The sequence below is a fragment of the Gobio gobio genome, assembly GCF_949357685.1.
Source record: "Gobio gobio genome assembly, chromosome: 18".
Lineage (NCBI taxonomy): Eukaryota > Metazoa > Chordata > Actinopteri > Cypriniformes > Gobionidae > Gobio > Gobio gobio.
In genome coordinates, this window is record NC_137111.1 from 34,909,254 (window position 1) to 34,930,791 (window position 21,538).

General features: G+C 38.5%; 1 protein-coding gene and 1 long non-coding RNA gene across 2 annotated transcripts in view; one reads left to right on the forward strand and one right to left on the reverse strand.

The window, feature by feature from the left end:
* LOC307142248 overlaps nt 1-21,538 on the reverse strand; it is a 673,051-nt gene that overhangs the window by 640,697 nt on the left and 10,816 nt on the right. The gene's annotated exons all lie outside the window — the stretch shown is intronic.
* Nucleotides 5,848-21,538, forward strand: part of rab11fip2 (RAB11 family interacting protein 2 (class I)) — a 28,449-nt gene continuing 12,758 nt past the window's right edge. The window contains exons 1-4 of the mRNA XM_079842940.1: nt 5,848-6,051; nt 6,795-7,397; nt 16,866-17,269; nt 18,759-19,107. Of these exons, the coding sequence (XP_079699066.1) occupies nt 7,045-7,397; nt 16,866-17,269; nt 18,759-19,107 (1,106 nt within the window). The 5' untranslated portion in view covers nt 5,848-6,051; nt 6,795-7,044. The remainder of the gene's footprint in view (nt 6,052-6,794; nt 7,398-16,865; nt 17,270-18,758; nt 19,108-21,538) is intronic.

Genomic DNA, 21,538 nt, shown 5'->3' on the forward strand with positions numbered 1-21,538 from the left:
AGATCTATATATCACCATGCATTGCACACCCTAACATTCCACAGAGCGCAGCGCAGGCAGTGATTTGTGCTCTTCTCTCCTACTTTTTTTTTTGTATTATTATTAAATTTTCATCTGCAATCTGAATGTCTTCTTGACTATAAAAGCACAGCCTTTTAAATCAATCTTGCAACCCGACCATAAACCTGAAGTGCATTATGAGACTTACTGATGTTACAATGGCGTCCGCTCACCTTCTTTTGCACTTGGAATGCATATATATTGTCGTGCGCTAACAGATGGGCAATCTTGCAGCCAGAGATGCTTAAAAGTGTTTAATAAATGTAAAACAACCTATATAGTGTTGAAGAAAGGGGCCTAAAGCAGAACCAGCTGTCTGACCGTGGCAAGAGACCGTACAGAGGATTCAGGCCCATAAAGATGATGCCTAATACAGGCCAACACGTGGACCTTACTGATATGCAATACAGGGTCCTGTTGAATATTGGACAGTTTATGAGCTACAACATCATTCCTCTGGAAAAGTGGACTGAGGCCATACGTTGCTCTAAGCTAATTTATGACTTGATGGATTTTTTTCCTTTATATACTCTATCAGAGGAGAACAATAAAAGGAAGCAGGTGAGGTTGGAATGTAGAGCCTTTCATGTTTTTATCCCACTCCAGAGGCACACAGGCGTATTATGGTCTTAGAAGGTAATACATGAAAGTGTCTAACAAATTGTCAAATTAAGGATTGGTGTCATGACCCCTGGTGGTGTCTCTTTACAGCCATGAGCCTCTTCCACCCCTTGAGATTCTTTTAAACTGAACAGTGCAAAATTGAGAGCTAAATTTATGGAATGGAGAGTAAAACACTTTATTCTATCCTATCTATCTTTACATTGTCTTGTTTTTGCTCCGCCAAGGAAAATAGTTCCAAACGCCACAGGTGAAACAGTGCAACACACAGTAGTGTTATTTTTAAATTATTTACTAATTATATAATGTTCTAATATAGTTTTTGGCTAATTATTAATTGGAGATGGGTAATGATAAAGAGCCAAGATTCAAAAATAGGGCGCCCAAAAAGCAACTACGCTTAATTTTGAAGCACTGCCCATGAGACTGACGATAGTGGTGTACCGTTCCTGAATTTCAAATTGATTGAGTAAATGATTCAATGATCCATTCATAAAGACACTGTTTGCATTACTGAATGAATCTGTGTTTTTTAATAAATTGGTTGAGGGAATTGTAACGTACTGCTCTGAGACAGAAGATTGAGGATCCAAATGCAGCTTTATTTTAAAGGGGAATCCACACTCGTAGTCAACAAACAGGCAAGAGGTCATGACAGGTAATCAGTCCAATCAGGCAAACAAGACAGGAGAGACAGGCAAACAGGTAATCCAGAGAACAGGCAAGAAATTCAAAACCAAGAGACAAGAAACCAGGGAAACACTCAGAAATGCAGTGTGAACACAACACAACTTTGCAATGAATGACAGACATGACCAGGCTTATCCACATGTTTCCTACGCCCCATGAAGCCTTGCGTCAAAAGTGGGAGCGTCTTCTGGTTCGAAGTAAACAAGCGGGACTTTATGCATTTCCATCGTAGTTTTTGCGCATGGTTTCGTATCGGATATCAAAGTTATCCGACTCAAACGACCGCATACGTTTTTTATGCACATTTATAGAATTCATGCGCATCTTGGTGTTTCCATTCAGCATTGTTTGATGCGATATCCCAAAATGCGCATAAAAATAGGTGGACAGTCATTCAAGCTATCCAAATTTGCTAACGATGTGGGAACACAACCTCAACGAACTTTCAAAAGGGTGAAACAACAGTGACTTTACCCTCCGCGGTAGTTGGTTGGGAGGATGACGGGAAGAAGTATCACATACGGTAGCATTTTTAGCTATTTTCTAGATTCAGTAGCTTGTGATGGTAAGGCGATGAGTAATTTGAAAAGCTCAGAGGCGTGTCAGTATCTGTTGGAAACGATCTTAAAGCAGACAATGAGCCGAACCTGAGCCTACACGTATCCCATCATAAGGCCTGGGTGCTAGCATCAGTGACAGGTGAAGTACAAACAGCGGGTTGTTCATGAATTAGGGCCAGGACGCTGTTGTAGTCATGCAGCAGCACTTTTGTGGAAGGTCAGTAAAGTAAGGAAAATTAAGGGCATGGAAATTGTATTGTTTATTGTATTGTGATATTATTAATGAACTAATAAATCTACTAAACTGAAATGTAACCTTCACTTAACCCTTGTGGCACCATCTGATAAAAAAAATAGTAAAAATTACCCTTTTGAAACCTTGCCAATGATCCGAAAAACACTTAGCCTCTTCACTAAGGCCCTGTCCTAAATGGCACCCTAAACCCTCACGGACTTACTCTGAGTCCGCACTTTCATGACGTAATGCCGCTTTGACTGCCGGAAAGAAGCACCAGTGCGGGCTCGGCAGAAGTGCGCATCGAGGGCGCATACCGACCTCAAAGACCTAAAATGACAAATGGGACACCCTGCGGTCTCGTGGACTTAACGGACACACGCACTGAGCGGTCATTGTAAGTCCACAAGACCGAAAGTGCACATGAAGTGTGCCATTTGGGACAGGGCCTAACTAGCACACAAAATACCATTGGTATACTACTTCCGCCGCCTCACCGGAAGTTGTACCCACGTTCTTTTTTACTGTTGCGTCCCACGGATAAAGTGTGAGCTAACAAGGTAATGGGATGCAGGTGGATGTAATCAGGAAGGAAGTTCGGGTAGTGAGTGATGTGGGAAATGTAGTCCTCAGATGAAGTGACAGTCCGGGATGGAGTGCCCTCTGGTGGTAACCAGGCACTCTCATTTGTGATCGTGACAGGAATAATTCAATGACTCATTTGGAAACACAATCACTTCTTTAGTTTCTAAATTAATCAGTTCAGGGAATGATTCAATTAATGACTCACTCATCATAAAATCAGTTGTCACCAACTATTAACCATGTAACCTGCAGAAAGAGTCACTGAAAAAACTCCACTACAAATACACAGATAGAGTCCTATCATACACCCGGCGCCAGGCAAGTGTTTTTTTTACTGGTTAAAGCCTGACGCAATTATCATTTTCATGTCCAGCACCACGTTCTTTAAATAGCAGATGCACTCGCGCCCATCTGTGCGCCCATGGGCTTGCTGGTCTGAAAACGAGTGTTTAGGCGCATTGTTGCCGCATTGCTATTTTGAGGCAACGGAAAACTACTGCGCCATTGACCAACAAAAACCTGGTCTAAATTTTTTGTGTTATTTAAAGGGCACATTAATAGTATGAACATATAGGCGGGTGCACAACATGCGTACACTCTGCTTATTACACACAGGGACGCGCAGCATCACACACACATTTTTAATTATTACAAATTAAAGGATTCCTCTCTGGAGAAGATGACTCATTAAGAGAAGTACAACACTTTTGGACCATACCCCTTTTCCATTATTAAACTTGCAAAAGTGGATTCGGACTAAGTGCACCTGCTCCATGCACTTCAGACCGTTAAAATAGGGCCCAAAGTCTGCCTGCAATGCAAAACAACAGTGAAACAAACAAGGACTGCTTATGGACATACTAAACATTATTTAATTGGTCCATGAAAGCACCATACAACTATCTACAGGGCTTGTGTGTAAGGGGATTCTTCCACTCAGGTTCCTCAGCTGTTTCCTGGTGTTTGCATTGAAGCTTAACTGGAAATGGCACATGGAAGGCCCCTCTTCAGTTTAAGCTGTCTTAAATGCATTTTATATGACCTAATATTTCACCACACCAGGCCCATTTTCATCCTGAGATACAGTCCAGATAAGAGTTATAATCTATGTGTGACGAATGTGCCAGACTCATGCTTCTGACGCTGGTATGTACACAACACTCAGCGGTTATGGCAGGCTGATGGGGATAAGGAGAGAGAAAGAGAATAAAATGAAAGAGCAGGTGTGTTTGGTTAAGATCTACCTGTCAAGTGGGGTGACACACACATCTGTAGTCATTTAAATGAATCTCTTATCTGTACCTCAGTGTCCCCACTCGAGAAACATTGGCAGACAGTATGTTAACATGGTTGGTTTCGTTTTGTCAAGAGCCCCCAAAAGACATTTATTGACTTTACTGTCTACAAGAGAGGACATTATAAGAATCCCTGAATGGAACACCGGTATATGGATTCAAAGGGTTGATCTTGATCTTCCCTCTACATCCCCCAATTTGTTTTTTTTTTGTGTGTGTGTGGTTAGATCATACATGTCTGTCTTAACCATTTGTCCCTTTTCACCTGAATTTATCTTACTTAAAGCCACAATATGTAATTTATCGCCACTAGAGGTCACTTATTAAAAACAAAGGCATAGCCTGATGCTGCCTGGATTTTGCAGAGCTTTTAATATGGCAGCGTGTCCACCAAAGCGTTTTCGCCAGCTGAAAACGCTAGCCGCTCTGCTGAAAACGCTAGCCGCTCTGCTGAAAACGCTAGCCGCTCTGCTGAAAACGCCTTGCTGTGAACGCTTGACAGTTTTGGCAGCACAGCGTTTTTTTCAGTTGAGACTCTTTGCTTGTTATGATACGGAATATCAGCGGAAGTGTTACTAGAATCTCATTTCACAGATAGTTTGTTTCTGTAATGATTCTATATAAAAATGCAGATACAATGTAAAATATTTGCTCTGGCTCTTGTTTTAAATTATTGTGTTCCGTTATTATGCTGCTTGTTTTCATCAATTGACGTTGTACAAGCAGAATGTTGCGGTTGGTCGGTGTTGTATTTGTCCCGCCCCTCCTCCACTGTGATTGGACGGCTGAGTGAAAAGGGACAGTGATGAGCGCTGCGTTTTACTCAAAGTTGAACATTCTTCAACTCTCGGCGGCCATTAAAAAACGCTGAACGCTCAGCGCTTGAGCGTGAAAAACTCGCTCAGCGCATCGTTACGTTCATGGCGTTCTAAAAACACGGCACTCCCATTGAAAACAATTTAATACGCCAGCCAGCCGCATGAAAAAAAACGCTTTGGTGGACACACAGCCAAAGATTAACTGTGTTGAGCTGTATAACAATAATTCGTTTTCTGTCAATTAATGTATCCAAACAGTTTCTTGCCTGTCTAATAAAACACATAATATGTTAAAGCGTCTTGCAGTTGTTTCCATGGTTTCTACAAAATAAAACGGAAAACGAGGGTAACACAGGTATGATGTTATTTATGATGTCATTGAAGTCGTTATTTAGGGTTTTTTTGCGCACAAAAACTATTGTCGCCGATTCATAAAGTTATTTTAGAACCACTGTAGTGAGATGGACTTTGTAACGACGTCTTTAGTACCTTTTAAGGGTCTTGAGAGTGAACGGTGCCATTGAGCCAATGGAGGACTTTCAGAGCCATCAGATTTCAACTAAAATATCTTAATTTTTGTTCCGAAGATGAACGGAGGTCTGACGGGTGTCGAACGACATGAGGGTAAGTAATTAATGACAGAATTTTTATTTTTGGGTGAACTAACCCTTTAAGTAGGCTACACTGTATGTACACTGTAAAATAGTAGGCTACAACCCTATGCTTTTTTCTAAAGATCATTTACATAGCACATTTATTTATCTAAAAAATATATAATTACAATGTTTTACAAACAAGCTGTTGTTTATTGCTTTTGCTATTTCTTTTTCCTGACAAAACTGACAACAAAAGGAAAGGCAAAATGCTCAAACTCCAATAATCCTCCCAGTCATTCGAATCCCAGGAACAGCGCCAGGCGCGCGCTGATCAAATCCTGTGTTTCTACGGCAACAGAGGAGGAGTTTCCACTTCGACCCGTGACCGCATCAGCGGAAATGAGGAACTAGGAAGTCGAGTGCACGGCTGATGTGGAATACCACACATTTGTTTAAGATGAATTAGTGGCGACTAAAGCAATTTATTAATTTCCATCCACCACAGATGTAGAGAATCGATGCCGGTTCGCTCAAGCAGTCATCCCACATGCAGAGGCGTCGCTAGCTGTGCTCGTGAAAGATGCTTCAGAGGTAATGATCACCAGAGCCTTGTGCTGTATGAATGTTTGACAGCAGTAACTGTGGGTAATAAAACTAGCATTGATGCTTCAGTGGTTTTGTACCATGTCTGATTGAATTAAATAAGGGGAGACTACCGAGTACTTGGCGAGCTTAACCAATTTAACCCACTAACACCAGTTGTGAATTGAAATTTGAAGTTGTAAATCTTTATAAAATATAAAAGATTTACAGAAGAAGAAAAAAATACTTAAAAAAAAACGTCAGGTCGCGATTAAAACAAATTGTGACAGTCTTTTTTTCTTATTCAAATTCATATGCAGTATAAAACACAATCTTTTCATCTAAGTTACTTAAAAAATAATTTCAGGGCGTTGGTGTACAGTATTTGTTCAGTGACTCATGTATTTATAGTTAGTAACCGTTTGAATATTTAATTAATAGTTTATTTAAATAGTTATTTTTTCTTTTCTGAATAACAACGTTACCTATATGTTTACCATTTTGAATTAAAATAAATTTAATGACATTTGGCTGACAGGAGTGCATTTGATTACCACAATAAACTAATGTGCGAAATGTTAAAAAAAAATTGCATACAGGAATAATATACTTAATATAAGTTTGAAATGCATACAGCAAAATAAGGTTTTATATGGTTAAAGTCACTCGTGTGATGTGTGTGATGTGATTTGTATTTTGTATATGAATTGAAGTTTACATTTTGTTTTCTGTCTTTTTGTTTTTGCTTTTAGGTGACCTGAGTTGAAGCGGGGTCAATGTGTGGTGTGTTTGCGGAGTGTAACAGCATCGTTAACTGCTCTGTTAATAGACACAACGTTTGTAGTGACAAATGTGTTCTTCCCACGCTGTTAAATGTAACATTTTCATCACCTCTTCGTCATTCATTTCCTGTGAATAGAATCTAAACAAAATGCCGATGCCAAATTGAAGTACTTTATCATTTCACACACCAAAATCCATAGTTTTACACTTGAAGCCATCATGTCATTGGGCGAACAGTCGCAGAAGTGGTTTCCAACCCATGTCCAAGCCACTGTTCTCCAAGCCACAGACCTGCAACCAAAGGGCAAGAATGGCACCAACGATGCCTACACCATCATCCAGCTGGGCAAAGAGAAGTACTCCACATCAGTGGCAGAGAAGAACCTCAACCCGATGTGGAAAGAAGAGGCTTCGTTTGAACTGCCAGGGCTTCTGATGGAGAGCAATCCAGAGGTTTATGAGCTGTGCCTCACAGTGATGCACAGGTCCCTGGTTGGATTGGATAAATTTCTGGGCCAAAAACTCATCAACTTAAATGAGATATTTGACAACAAGGAACGACGGAAAACTGAGTAAGTGAGCATATATTTCATCCTTTTTTGATGCCAGGCCTTTTAAGGATCTGTCATCTTTTTAATGCAAAAGCCTCGTAGAACTATACAAATGTAACATTCGTTCAAATGGAGCCTTTTCACATTTCCCGGGTTCTCAGAAGTGGAAGTTGTCATAGCTGGGTAAACTTTTATAGTAGTGAATGGGAGGTAACAGCAAATACAATTTTTGTTTTCACATTTGCTCCAATAGCAAAAGAAAAAAAAAACATGATTGCATTTCCACATTTCCATTTTCAAAATAGGTAACATCTGGAGAGATTGATAACAGCATTTAGAGGCGAGAAAGATGTGAAATTTGCTGTCACTCCCTCAGCCATTGTATAATAACACAATATAACGCAGTATAACACAAACTATAGCTTATAAAAAAAGTTATATGATAAGATGAAAAACTTAGGATGTTGATAAAGGTGGAAGCGTTTTATTACAGTTGTGAAAAGGGTCCATAAGCAGAAGTGCAACTTAAAAGAGGAACCAGATACTAAAGCTGTGTCCTCTTTAAGTGACTATAAATGGTATTTTAAATAATGCCGTTAATGTTGCAACCTCAATGTGCAAATCTTTTTGTAGTACCAGTGGTTGTCACTACTGTATTTACGCAATATATACGATTCTTTTGAAATCACAGGCCTTTTTTTTCATGTCGATTTTTTTAACTCTTGTTTTGATTATTTGTAGGTCAAGTGTGATAGCCGTTGGCTGATTACCATTATCATAAGAGCAGACCTGCTCTGATATATATCAGCCTACATAGACCCTAATGTTTAATGTTTGAAAGGTTTTGAATGACCTGGGCTATTTTTAACTCCTTTAACTATCAGTGATGCAGTTTCTTTTTGAAGTTCAGGGCACGTTGCTGACATGGACCTTTTATGTAATCATGTCTTTGTATTTGAAACCTGTTGTCTGAGTTTTAAAATGTCTTTGGACATGCCATGGAAGGGCAACCATCTCACGGAGGCCATTTTGTTCTGGTATGCAACACCGATAAAGGCCTCTTGAATTCTTTTAATTGCAGTTTGAGTCACAATCCCATGGTGGATGAACCGGTTTAGTGAGGATGATTAGGCTGCATGCTATTATATTTTCCTCTCTTTTTGTCAGGCCATGGTGACTGTATTTCCTTCAAAGAAACTTCATCATTTTATGTTCTTCTATCTTCTGACTTCCTCTTATTTTATTGTCAGATGTGACGTGGGCTACTTTCTGTAAATAAATGTCAAGACTAATTCATTGGTGCATCTTAATATTTTCTGATTTCATTTTTTGGGTGCATGTACAGACTAGCAATAGCTTATTTGAATATTGAGAGAGAAACGGGTATGGCTGGTTTATGTAGAAAAGGCAGTGCCTGCATACCCCACGTTATTGAATGCAGAAAATGACAGAAACCTATTACAAAAATGTAAAGTTTTTTAAATATTACTATTTGCTTTTATCTACATGCAAGTAAGTAAGTAAGTAAAGTGTAAGTATGTTTTGCAATGGAGATCTGTAGATGAATGCATTACCTCTCCTGTAATGATGCACAGTATATTGGTACCATATCAGTTATTTGGAAGATATTAGATATAGATAGTATATATTCAATTGTGCATGCTCATTTTAATAATAATACATTTATTTTGTATAGCGCCTTTAAAAGTTGATTTCTCAAAGTACTTTACAACACAAACAAGCACAACAATAAAAAAAACACTGAGTAAATAAACAACAAATAAAAATCAATTAAAAGCAATTCTGAAATAAAACGTTTTAAGACGCGTTTTAAAACTCACTAATGAATTTGCTTCCCTTATGTCAGACGGAAATGAATTTCACAATTTGGGGGAATAAGATGAGAGAGCTATATCACCCCTTGAGCGAAGCTGAGTTTTAGGAACAACTAAGAGCCCACTCTGAGAAGAACGCAGGTTGCGTCTAGGCGTGTACGGTGTTAAAAGCTCAGTTAAGTACTGAGGAGCCAGACCATGCAATGCCTTAATGTTAATATAACTTTAAAATCAACACACAATTTTACTGGTAACCAATGCAATGATACCAAAACAGGGGTTAAATGATCAACAGCCCTAGCCCCCGATACAATTCTTGCTACCGAGTTTTGCAAATATTGAAGTTTGTTGAGACAGGATTTGGAAACTCCGACATGAAGGGCATTACAATAGTCTAACCGCGAAAAAACAAAAGCATTAATAAAACTTTCGGCAACAGAAAAAGAAAGCATAGGACGTAGACTTGCAATATTTCTGAGATGAAAGAATGAGGTCTTAACAGTGTTCTGCACAAAAGGCTCAAGCGACAGAGTGGAATAAAAAAAATAACTCCAAGATTTTTCACTTTACTTTGTAACTCCAAGGCAACACCATCAACAGACGCAGTTGATGGGGAGAGCCAAGAATCATGACTTCAGTTTTAGAACTATTCAGTAGGGCTGTGCAATTAATCGAATTTCGATTTCGATTTCGATTTTGCCTCCCAACGATCACCAAAATAGTACAATCGAGAAAAAACGATTATTTTGCCTTGCGTTCTGAATGAAACGTGCACGCGCTCATCCGCCCCTCCCGAAGCCACAAACTTTCTCAGGTCGTGAGTCTCGTGCATATCATCCGCTGGAATTTAAAAACTCGGCGCGAGTAAAGATGGCAGAAGGAGGGCAGTTACAGCAGCGTTTGGTGAGCAAAAAAGGCAAAACCAACTCCGTTGTCTGGGAACAGTTTGGCTTCGAGGAATCAGACTACGAGCAGAAACATGCTACGTGCAAGATTTTCTACAAGTAGTGGCTGCAACGCAAGGAAACACCACGAATTTGTTTAACCACTTGAAAATTAAACAGAGTGACCTATGACAATCTAATGAAGAAACAAAAACTGACGAGAGCAGGGGTGCCGTGTAAACGTCCTTTTTTCCCCTCATATTTTTCAAATAATTCTCTTTGTAAACTTTGTTCAATGCATGCGAGTGCTGCCGTATGTTTGAATATGACCAGTCGTTTTCACCGTCGTCACCCGGGTTTAGTGCCAGAAGACGCGAATGAGAAGAGCGCGCGCTGTGAGGAAATGTATCTCGGTGCGCTCATCCGAGAGCGCGCACACGTCTCTCAGCGCGCAAATATTGAGTTCTCTTTGAAGTCTTGCTCTTGAACGGACAAACTCACACAAAACGTATGTCAACGTCCATCTTGATGAGTATCTTAGCAGACATAGTCTGTATATGCCTTAAGTGAACTTTATACAGTCGATAAAGACGACGCATATCCGATCCGGATTGAATAGCTTTTGTAAGTTTAATTGGATTCATCTTTAATTTATGCACTCAAATATGCAATGTTATTTTACATTTGAGACATTTCTGTACCTGAAAACTAATGTTAGACGTACCTGAAAAGCATATCTAGCCGAACCATATTGTTGATCTTATTTATTTGTGATTATCATTTTTACGTGAATACTTTTATACTTTGATTTGAATATATGTTATATTATTTATTTTAATAGTTCAAAAAGTACAACAAATGTTACAATTTCAATTGAATTGTTGAAAGGTGTATTTTTAATAAATACAACACATTCCCAAAGTCATGTGAAATAATCGTGTTACATAATCGTGATTTCAATATTGACCAAAATAATCGTGATTATGATTTTTTCCATAATCGAGCAGCCCTACTATTCAGACATAGGAAGTACTCAGCTTTCCTGTAGCTCAAACAGTAGAGCATGGCGCTAGCAACGCCAAGGTCATGGGTTAGATTCCCAGGGAAAGCAAGAATTGACAAAATTTAAAATGTGTACCTTGAATGCAATGTAAGTCGCTTTGGATAAAAGTGTCTGCCAAATGCATAAAAATGTAAATGTAGACATCCAAATCTTAATCTCTGAAATACAATGTGTCTTGACCCGATTTTGAGTGGATGTAAATCTGGGTATCGTCAGCATAAAAATTATAGTTAAGGTCAAGAGATCTTAATAACTGACTGAGTGGAAAAATATAAATGCTAAACAGCAAAGGACCAAGAATTGAGCCCTGGGGGACACCAGTACTAACAGAACCCACATCTGATCTGTGGCCATCCATAAAAACAAAGTGTCTGCGATCAGATAAGTAGGATCTGAACCAATCAAGAGCAGTCTCTGTTACACCAAAAACAGCTTCAAATCCACTAAGTAGTAGTGAGTGATTGACAGTGTCGAAAGCTGCACTTAGGTCCAGAAGAATAAGGATTGACGCAGAACCAGAGTCGGATGCTAATAACAGGTCGTTAGCGACTTTAACCAAGGCCGTCTCAGTACTGTGCAATTTCCGAAACACAGACTGATAGGGCTCAAAAAGATTATTAACAGTTAAATGATAGTTAAATTATAAACAGTTTTCATTTTTACATTTGCCATCATTGAACGCTCAATTAAAGTTAGTCTTTAAAAACACTAATTTAATAACACTGGTAAATGTAGAGGTAATGCAAATCTGAAATGAATAGCCATTTTTCATTATAATGTTCGGATGCCTAAATTCATTTGTAGAATTGAAAATGATTGATTACATTTTTTCAAAAATCAAAATAGTGTAGGTTATGTAATAGTAGATTTTATTATCTGCCAGTTTATTGGTCATAATATGAAAATAATGGTGCATTCTATTTGTCTTTCGGAAGTGGGAAAGTCCTGGTTCCCAATAGGAACTTTTAACTGGAACGCCCCCCTCAAGTCAGCATTGCAAAACTAGCGAAGCACAACTTCAGAATCTGATATGGATGCTCAGTGCATCAACCGTGGTGAAACAGTTGTAATATACGTTGTTTCCCAATTCAGAAGGGCCACGCCTTTTAAGGCCGCAAAGGTCGAACTGAGGGTTTTTAAATGGTATGGTCTAGCCCAGAGCCATAGGGAGAGAGAGTTGCGACAACGGAAGTTCAAAACGCTTGATGGTCACGTGATTCATGTAGACCTCAAATAGTTCCAGGAAGTGCTTTGACGGGCAATTCAAATTGATAGTCACAGTGACAGAACTGCGATTTTTGGTAATTAATAGTCAATAAATGCATTGATTTTCAATATTTTTATTACACATCGACATGCGTATGTAGCATGAGTATGTAGTTACAGCGATGTTGTTTTTAAAATATAATTTTTTTTAATGATGAATAATCTACACAAGCAGGCTTTAATGTACAAGTTATTTTGATTAAGATGTGCTGATAATTTAAAATCTTACTGATTAAACGTCTTACCTTTTAAAAGTGCATCACAAACGGTCTGTTCTACTGTAAGTCTATGGCGCGGCTGCTACTTCCGGGAACTATTGAGTCTCCACGAGCCGCCATTGCTGTAAAAAAAACGTTCCATTGGAGTCTATGGAGTTGTCGCAACTCTCTCTCTCTATGGCTCTGGTCTAGCCTACGGCAGGTTGTTCTTGTCACCTAGCAACAACTGCGACAGCTGCCATTGACGAGCGGCAGTTCATTTTTTACTGGACTTTTTTGAAAGTTATCAAAGACTTGTACAAAGACTGGTATTACCTTATTGTTATGGTGGAATAAGTTCCGTCTCAGAGCGGAAGTCGTCATAGTTGGGTTAACTTTTATAGCGGTGAATGAGAGTATACATTAAATATATTTTTTTTGTGTCCCCATTTGCTCAAATAGCAAAAGAAAAACTCCACAATATCGATTTCACAACTTTCAAAAAGAGGGGAAAAAAATAGAGTGAGATTGATAATTTGATGCAAAAGTAATATTCAAAGTATTAGTGTTATAAATGTACATACATAAAAAAAAAATGAAAATACAAAAAACTTTGCAGGATTTACGATATTGATGACCGTTAAAACGCGGCATCACCGTGGGAAAGTCATTGCGTCAATGCAGCTGTTGATAGAAGCTCTGCTTGCTATTGAAACAGAACACTGAGGACTGTACATGCGCATTGGCTGGACCAGCCTGAAAAAAAATGAATTTTTTTTTGTCATGATTCAAGCGTTTGAAAACAAAATTTATGAGAATGTTGTCGCAGATTTTACTGGTGATTTTCAAATATGAAATTTAATCGTAAGCTTGCTGAACAGCTTTGGAGAATTGATGTTTTCCCATTCAAAGAGATAAGAGCTGTACTTGCATGACCTGAAATAGCTGCCCGAGAGGCATTTCAAAGATGGCCGCCGAGTGAAATGACTTGCCTGAAAGAAACTTTGATTTTATAAAAAGGAAAACAGTGTAAATAGGTTCACCTTGTTCCATTTCTGTACATATAATAAAGAGTCTAACTATAAAAAAATAAGATGTCAACATTGAACCACTTTAAAGTTGTTGTTTTTTTAATATATGATCATTTAGATGCTTACATTTCAAAATTGTAATCTGGCAATTTCTCTCTTAAAAAAAAAATCCTGTCACCGGCGTGCAATGAATTCTGGGGTGGGGTAGGGTAGGCTGCGAATGATCCATCTGTTGTATCCTTCATTGCCCGGGAAATGAAGGACGTATTTCGAGGCCGCATTTGAAGGAGCCTTCGAATTAGGACAGTCTTCGTCGTGCTGCTGTGAAACAGTCTGCCTTCGAATACGGCCTTCGTAGGATGCAGCCTCTGAATTGGGATGCCGTTGTATTGTTTATTAGTACTTCCTCTTGTCTGTGTCTCAATAAACTCAGTGGTACACACACAGTACTATCAAACCTCTATTTGTGGACATGATTCTTTGGGATTATCTGTGCAAAAAAAAAAAAGTAAGCACAACAAAGGTTTGCCTGGATGCGTCCATTTTAGTAGTCCTTCTTAACTCTGGTCTGATGTCATTCCCAGCTATGATATGCCTCCTCCGAGTTAATGGAACGCATTGGCTTATTGGTATCTGCTAAAATATTAGTATTGATGTGTCCTTGCTCTCCTGGATATTACAACACTTCTTTTAAGCTAACAATTATTGTCGGTATGTCACAATCAGTGCCTGTATTTATTCAATAATACTATGATGGCACACCCCTGGGAGGGAGTTATGTACTGTAACTGATTGCTGAGATCATTTTTGACACTCGTGGCACAAATCACTCTACCAACCTTGCATCCCATGGACTCTCAGGGTTAGCAGTCCCCAATGACTCTGTTCATGCAAAGGTTTCCTCCTACTATCTGACGCAAGGGTACAAGAGTCCGTTTCGACATTGGAGTCGACAGACCCTAATTATCGCACACCTGTGTTTGTTGATTGTACGGTGGTTCCCAGCGGCCCTCGCAGAGTGGGAGTATTGTGGTTCCAGGCAGAGGAAGATTTATCTTGGCCTTGACTCCCATGTGAAGAACAGGGGCTGGCTGGCTCTCCACATGCCCAGATCAGAGCTCCCTCACTGGGCCTGAGACCAGGTAAACCCTCTTCTCTCGGATCTACAAGCTCCCCAGTGTGTGGATGGTCTTGGAAAGAAACATAATCACCATTCACTAGCTGTGCCATGATGGAAGAAGAGCACTCAGCAAGATGGCAGCCTGTGACGACCCCAGAGGGAACCGTGTTCCGATACTGAAGGAGTGTTTACAGTAGTGTTTGCATGAAAGAACTGCGTCTAGGGTGGAAGTGTCGAGCTACATTTCTGCAGGACTGGTTTTTAAGTGTACAGAGTGTCTTTTTAATCAGTGACGAGGTCAAAAAAGGGCCCAAACTATGTTTGTACAAAAACAATGAATCACATTCTACACAGTCTATTGGGTTTTATTAAAGTAGTTTAAATAATTTAGACATCACACCTTTTATAATGTACAGTATGAAAAATAAATGGAAAAATCTATTCTATTTTTCTATTTTGTTATACTCTCAAAGAACAACACAACATATAGAATGATTACAACCTTTCCACCTCAAAATGTCTAATAATGATAAAGTAAATAATTAAAAATAAGTAAAGTAAATAATTAAAAATAAGTAAAATAATAAGTATAATAATATTTACATATGACAATTACTTGAATTATGCAGTTAATCTTTACATCAGTGATTTGTTCACAATCATCTTTTTTTTTAAATTGTAAAAAGAGAGCATTATTAGTCTATAATGATAGAATTTTTTTATGAGCATTAAATGATGGCAAAAGGTTATCAAAAAAATTGGTAAAATGAGCATGCACAATAAATATACAATACCGGCCGACATATATCCAATATTGTCTGATACCTGTAAAAAATATTTCTAATATCTTTTGAAATATGGTGATGATGTAGTGCATTCACTCATTGAACACTCTGGCCAAGTCTCTGTCTATTGTACCTACATTAAGTGTTCACAACGATCATTTCTAAATGAATCATCCTGCTCCAAGTGTCTTATACCGCAGGAGCATTACACGGCTCTGCTGAAATATTGTCAATTTCATAATCTCCAAATACCGGTGTGAGCATCAATGAACAAAGGCCAGATTTGTGCAAATGCCACCTCCTTTTCACACAGTTACAGCATCAATCACATTACTTCCAGCAGAAAAAAAGAGCAAGAGGTTAAATAAACAGGAGCCGGGGAATGGCCTAGATGGGGGCGTATTACTTCACATTCTTTATGTGGCCCAAACCTTTGCAGTTACCAGGGAATTATGTTTATCCCTACTATAATATGCGTTCTCAGGAAGGGGGAAGGCTTTCAAATGGACTAAATGGACTATGCTGTGGATTTGTGTGAAGTGAAATTGAGTTTCTGGCCAGACAAACACATTGCCCCCATGTCGTTTTTGTATGAATTATACATACAGAGCAGAGCCTGGAAAGTGAGTCTTACCACCAGGGGGGTTTCACAGAAAAGGAGAAGTACAAGAGTGTGCGGTTTTCTCCTGTTTGTTTTTATCAAGCTGTGAAAGTACACTGGAACATCTGCAAATTACTGGCGCATGCAGTTTTCAATAACACCTAAGAGGCCAACCATGATTGTGACACAACGGCCAAAGATGTGTAGATGTATAGCGATATATGTGCTCTGAATTGAAATATGCTTCGAATTTACAAACTTTTCAAATGAGGTTTTCTAAGAAAGGGAAAAAATCTAGAAAATCTAACTTGTCAACTTCATTAATCAAGTTTTTGGATTAAAAATTGGAAATGTTCTGTCATTTATCGAATTTTAAAAACATTGATGGAAAATGTGAAATATTTTCTGCCGCTTTAAAGTATAAACAATAAAAATATTCATAGGAAAATTTTCTTAAAAAATAAATTGTTATATAATAATAATAATAATTCAAATAAAATATCAAACATTACATTGTTTATGGATAAAAATGGAGTATAATTGATCATGCACAGCCCAGTCCAAAGTGACATCAAGTGTATCTACTCTGTCAGTTAATTTGTCTTTTTTTAATGTATTTTCTAACTGCATGATCTGCCTTTCTGTATTTCTGACAGTTTTATTGACAATTTAGCTATATGCCTCATACTTCCTGTCTCTCTTGTCAGCTGGTACAATCTAGACTCACGGCCAGGTAAGAAGAGGAAAGACCGGGGCAAGATTCAAGTTAGCATCCAGTTCATGCGTAACAACATGACGGCCAGCATGTTCGATTTGTCGATGCGAGACAAACCCAGATCGCCATTCTCCAAGCTCAAGGAAAAGATGAAGGGTCGCAAGCACGACGGTGCCTTTTCAGACACATCTTCTGCCATCCTTCCACGCTCAGGACAGAGCGATACTGATTCTCTGTCAGACCAGCGCCCGCACCCTCAGGCTGCACCTGAACCCAAGCCAAAACGCTCGCTGCTCACTGGGACGCAGAAACTTTCTGCTGCTCACTCCATGTCTGATCTGATAGGAACTCACTTCAGGCCTAAACTCGACTCTATGAACTCAATTGAGGAAAAAGGTGAGGACATAAGTAGTTCACAGTAGAACAGTGCTCAGCATAGCAATTTTATTTTATCTTTTTTATTTTATTTAGTTTTTAGTTGTTTTAATTATTGTGTGATATTAGTAGCGATAGGTATTGTTTACTATAGAGTGCTACAGTGATGTAGTAAGCATCCCTCTGGTTCCCTCAACAAAAACACAGGATTTTTCCTTTGGCTTTGGGATTATTATAGAAAATAAGCTCTGTAACCAACAAAAGTCCATGATTTTTAAACATTTCTTCACAAATGAACAACCAGAAGTAAAAAGCTAAACGTAGTCTATAAATTAACTGTAGCATAGTCATATGACTTCAACTTCAGCATCATTAAGCTTCTGACTGAACTCTTTGTCTTAATTTTTTTAGAATAGTTTGTAAGAGAAGGATTATAAACACAATGAGGCTGTAAAAGCAGACTAGCAAGTAGATAAGATTACCAAGTATTCAGTGTGCCGATGTTTAATGTCCCATTTAGCCACTTGTTAGCAACTGCCTTTTGCTTTAAAAAATCACAAGGGAAATGACTGATGTATTTTATATCGTAGAATAAAACGTGATCATTTCTTGAGCTCGTGTTAAAGGATTAGTTCACTTTCAAATAAACTTTTGCTTATAATTTACTCACCCCCTTGTCATCCAAGATATCCATGTCTTTCTGTCTTCAGTCGAAAAGAAATGAAGATTTTTTTATGAAAAGATTTCAGGATATTTCTCCATATAATGGAAGTCAATAGCCTCCAAACGGTTCAAGGTCCAAATGAGAGGTTCAGTACAGCTTCAAAAGGGCTTTAAACCACATCAAACGGTACCAGGCGATCAATAAGGGTCTTATCTAGCGAAACGATCTGTCATTTTTTTGTAAATAAAGTTTAAGTTTTATAAGCACAAATGCTCGCCTAGCTCTGTTCAGTGATAGCCGCTCGTGACGTCACGTAAAACGCAATTACGTTGAAAAGGTCACGCTAGACGCAGGCGCAAAGACGCTTGAATATGTGGATACGGTCCTCCTTCCGCTCATTTGTAAACACTGACTCAGTACTTCCGCCTGCGTCTAGCGTGACCTTTTCAACGTAATTGCGTTTTACGTCACGAGCGGCTATCACTGAACAGAGCTAGGCGAGCATTTGTGCTTATAAAACTTAAACTTTATTTATTGAAAAAAAAATGACTGATCGTTTCGCTAGATAAGACCCTTATTGATCGTATGGTACCGTTTGATGTGGTTTAAAGCCCTTTTGAAGCTGTACTGAACCTCTCATTTGGACCTTGAACCGTTTGGAGGCTATTGACTTCCATTATATGGAGAAATATCCTGAAATCTTTTCATAAAAAAATCTTCATTTCTTTTCGACTGAAGACAGAAAGACCAGAGAACCTTATTTAATTTAACCAAATTGCATTCCAAAACCCTGCAGCATTTTTTGGAGAAATGCTAAAGAAAACTTTCTGTCTTTCTCATCCATAGGGGGCACTGGATCTCACCGACACTCTCAGAGTGATGGATATGGCTGCCCAACCAGCGACGTGCCATGTGACCCCTTTTCCGACATCGGAGACAACATGCCCCAGAAGTTTGCCACTCTCCCTCGCAACCGCAATCCCTTCGAGGGAGAGCAGGGGACGATGTGGGGGGCAGAGAAGAAAGAGAAGAAGGAGAAGGTTGGTCTTCTGGGCAGAGTGACTGGGAAGAAGGAAGGAAAGAAAGCGGCCGCTGGAGCACGGACCGGAAGCTCTGGAGACCTGCGATCCCCAAACCCCTTTACCAATGAAACCTCAAGTGAAACCAACCCTTTCCTCTCACACTACAGATCCAGGTACATTTTGTTTTCGTCTTAAATTTGTTTATCAAGCTTTAATTATAGGTATTTGAGGTCAAATGCCATTATCATCTATAGTACTGTAATATATGATAGTATTATATAATTCTATTAATAATTGCTAAGGACTGTCTTCCATTACATCTGCTTGTCATTCCCCACTTTTCTCAGTTGAGTTAGGTGAGGAAAGTCAAGCACTTAATGTTTATCAGAGAAAGTCTGTCATTAGGAAGACCTTATCGATGTCATTAGGCCCAATCCAGACTACAGGGGCCTGACCAAGCCACAGTAATGAGATCTGAATGAGAGATAGACCATTCAATTAACAATTTATCTGCCCGTAGTCTACCAGGCCACTCATCCTCTTAGATTACACTCTCATCTTAAATCAAAGGTCTTCAAGGGGTCACAGGTTAGCTAAAAAGACATTAAACAAACCTGCTTAATGTTGTTTACTAGTGTACAAAGATCTTTCCAACCTCATACATGAACTGACTTTTTACAACCAGCATCCTTAATGGATCCCATCCATTAACAATATTTTATCATTAAAGGGACGGACCACTACTCATAACAGTACCCCTATGTGCGTTTAAAGTCAGTTTATTTTCCTGCAAGTTGCAATGGTATTTGACGGTTGTGGTATGGGTGGAAGAAATGTGTCAGCCAGTTGAATTTCCCAATTTCCTGTTATGAAGTGTCGCAGACAGGCATTTTCAGTATAGATAACTTAGTTGTATTTTTATATATTGCGGGATTATATATAATTTAACTGATGTGTGGTTGAAAATTGAAAAGTTTTTGCATTGATGTCAGACTAATTTATATATTTTATTAAAATATTATTAAACATAATAATTTAATGTTATTTTTTAAAGAAATACTAATACAATATAATAAAATATAATATAATTAAATCATAATTTTATAAATCTATTTGTCTCTAGATTGTCTTTAGTTTTTTAATTAGTATTTTTTTTTTTAGTAAAACTTAGTGCCCCTATAATGCTATATTATAGGTTCCTAATTTTTTTTTGGACTTCTCCTACAATACTTTCCGAGAGCCTACTCTGCTCTGATTGGTCAGGGGGCCCAGTCTGTTGTGATTGGTCTACAGCTTACAATGTGTGTTGGAAACAAAACGTCCATTACCATATCTGAATTTCAGCACTTGTATACACTAGGGATGCAACAATACAGTTAGTCCATGGTTCAATACATACCTCGGTTTTTAACCACGGTTTTCGGTTCGGTTCGGTTCGGTTCTGATGGCTTGTCACATCAGTTTTTTGCTATTCTATTCTTAAGCGACAGGAACAGCAAGAGGTTAAGGAGAAAAAAGACTATTTTTTAATTGCAATACTCTTTCTTTATTTTACTTAAAAGAATTGAAAAACCTTACTTAAACTTAAAACTTTACTTAAAAAAAAAACCTTGTACACATTCCTAGTGTATTGTATAATATAAAAAAATATATATATATATAAAGATTTACACTGGCAGCTCAGAGCTGTACAGCAGCATTTAAGTATGAAATTGAATTAATAAATGTAAAAATAAAACACTACATAGACTTCACTATAAAATATACACTGATTCTTCTTATTAAAGCTACTGTATTAAAGTTCTTCAGTCAAGAGCGGTGAGTGATTTTCTCTGTCTTTTGTTGTTGTATTAACATTAAATGGATAGTTCACTCAAAAATGAGAAATGAATACAGGTTTGGAACAATATTAGAGTGAGTAAATAATGACATAATTTTAGAGGTGAACTGTCCCTTTAAGGACGGCGTGTTCAATAGGCTGCGCTGCTGTCAATGTAAGACCTGCGTGCATCTAATACAGACCCGCGCCGATTTTACTTTCACTTTAGACATAACCGACTGTGTTTATGTAAACCTTGTGTGTATTTGACAGTATTAGCGCGGTAAGACGACTTAGTCCAGTAATCACGTGTTTGACAGGTGTTTAGTGCGCGCGCTCGGAGAAGCGCATGTTAAACCCGCGCACACGGCGGCAAGGCTTTAAAACGCATGCAAATAATGAACTTTCGTGATTGTGAATTACTATAGTTTTCCGTGAGTATAACTCTACCACTAACGTGTGATGTGAATGTATGTCGCGTTGTTCAGTATATTGGGATGGAGGCAAATGATAGAATTTGTAGAAAAATACTTAATTAAATGCAAAAACGAAAAACCGCAATTCACAGGCACGTATTGAACCGTGAAGGCCGTACCGAACGGTTCAATATTATATTGAGAAATGTGGCATCCCTAGTATACACAGTGATAGAAACAGTAATGGTGGTGTCGGTTTTACTGCCGGTTTTCATCCTTTGTAAGTGCATGCAAAGTAGATTTTCGTTGTGCAGAAAACAGCATCTTCTCGACAAGTCGTCAACACGAACCAAACTCTTCCGGTCTAAG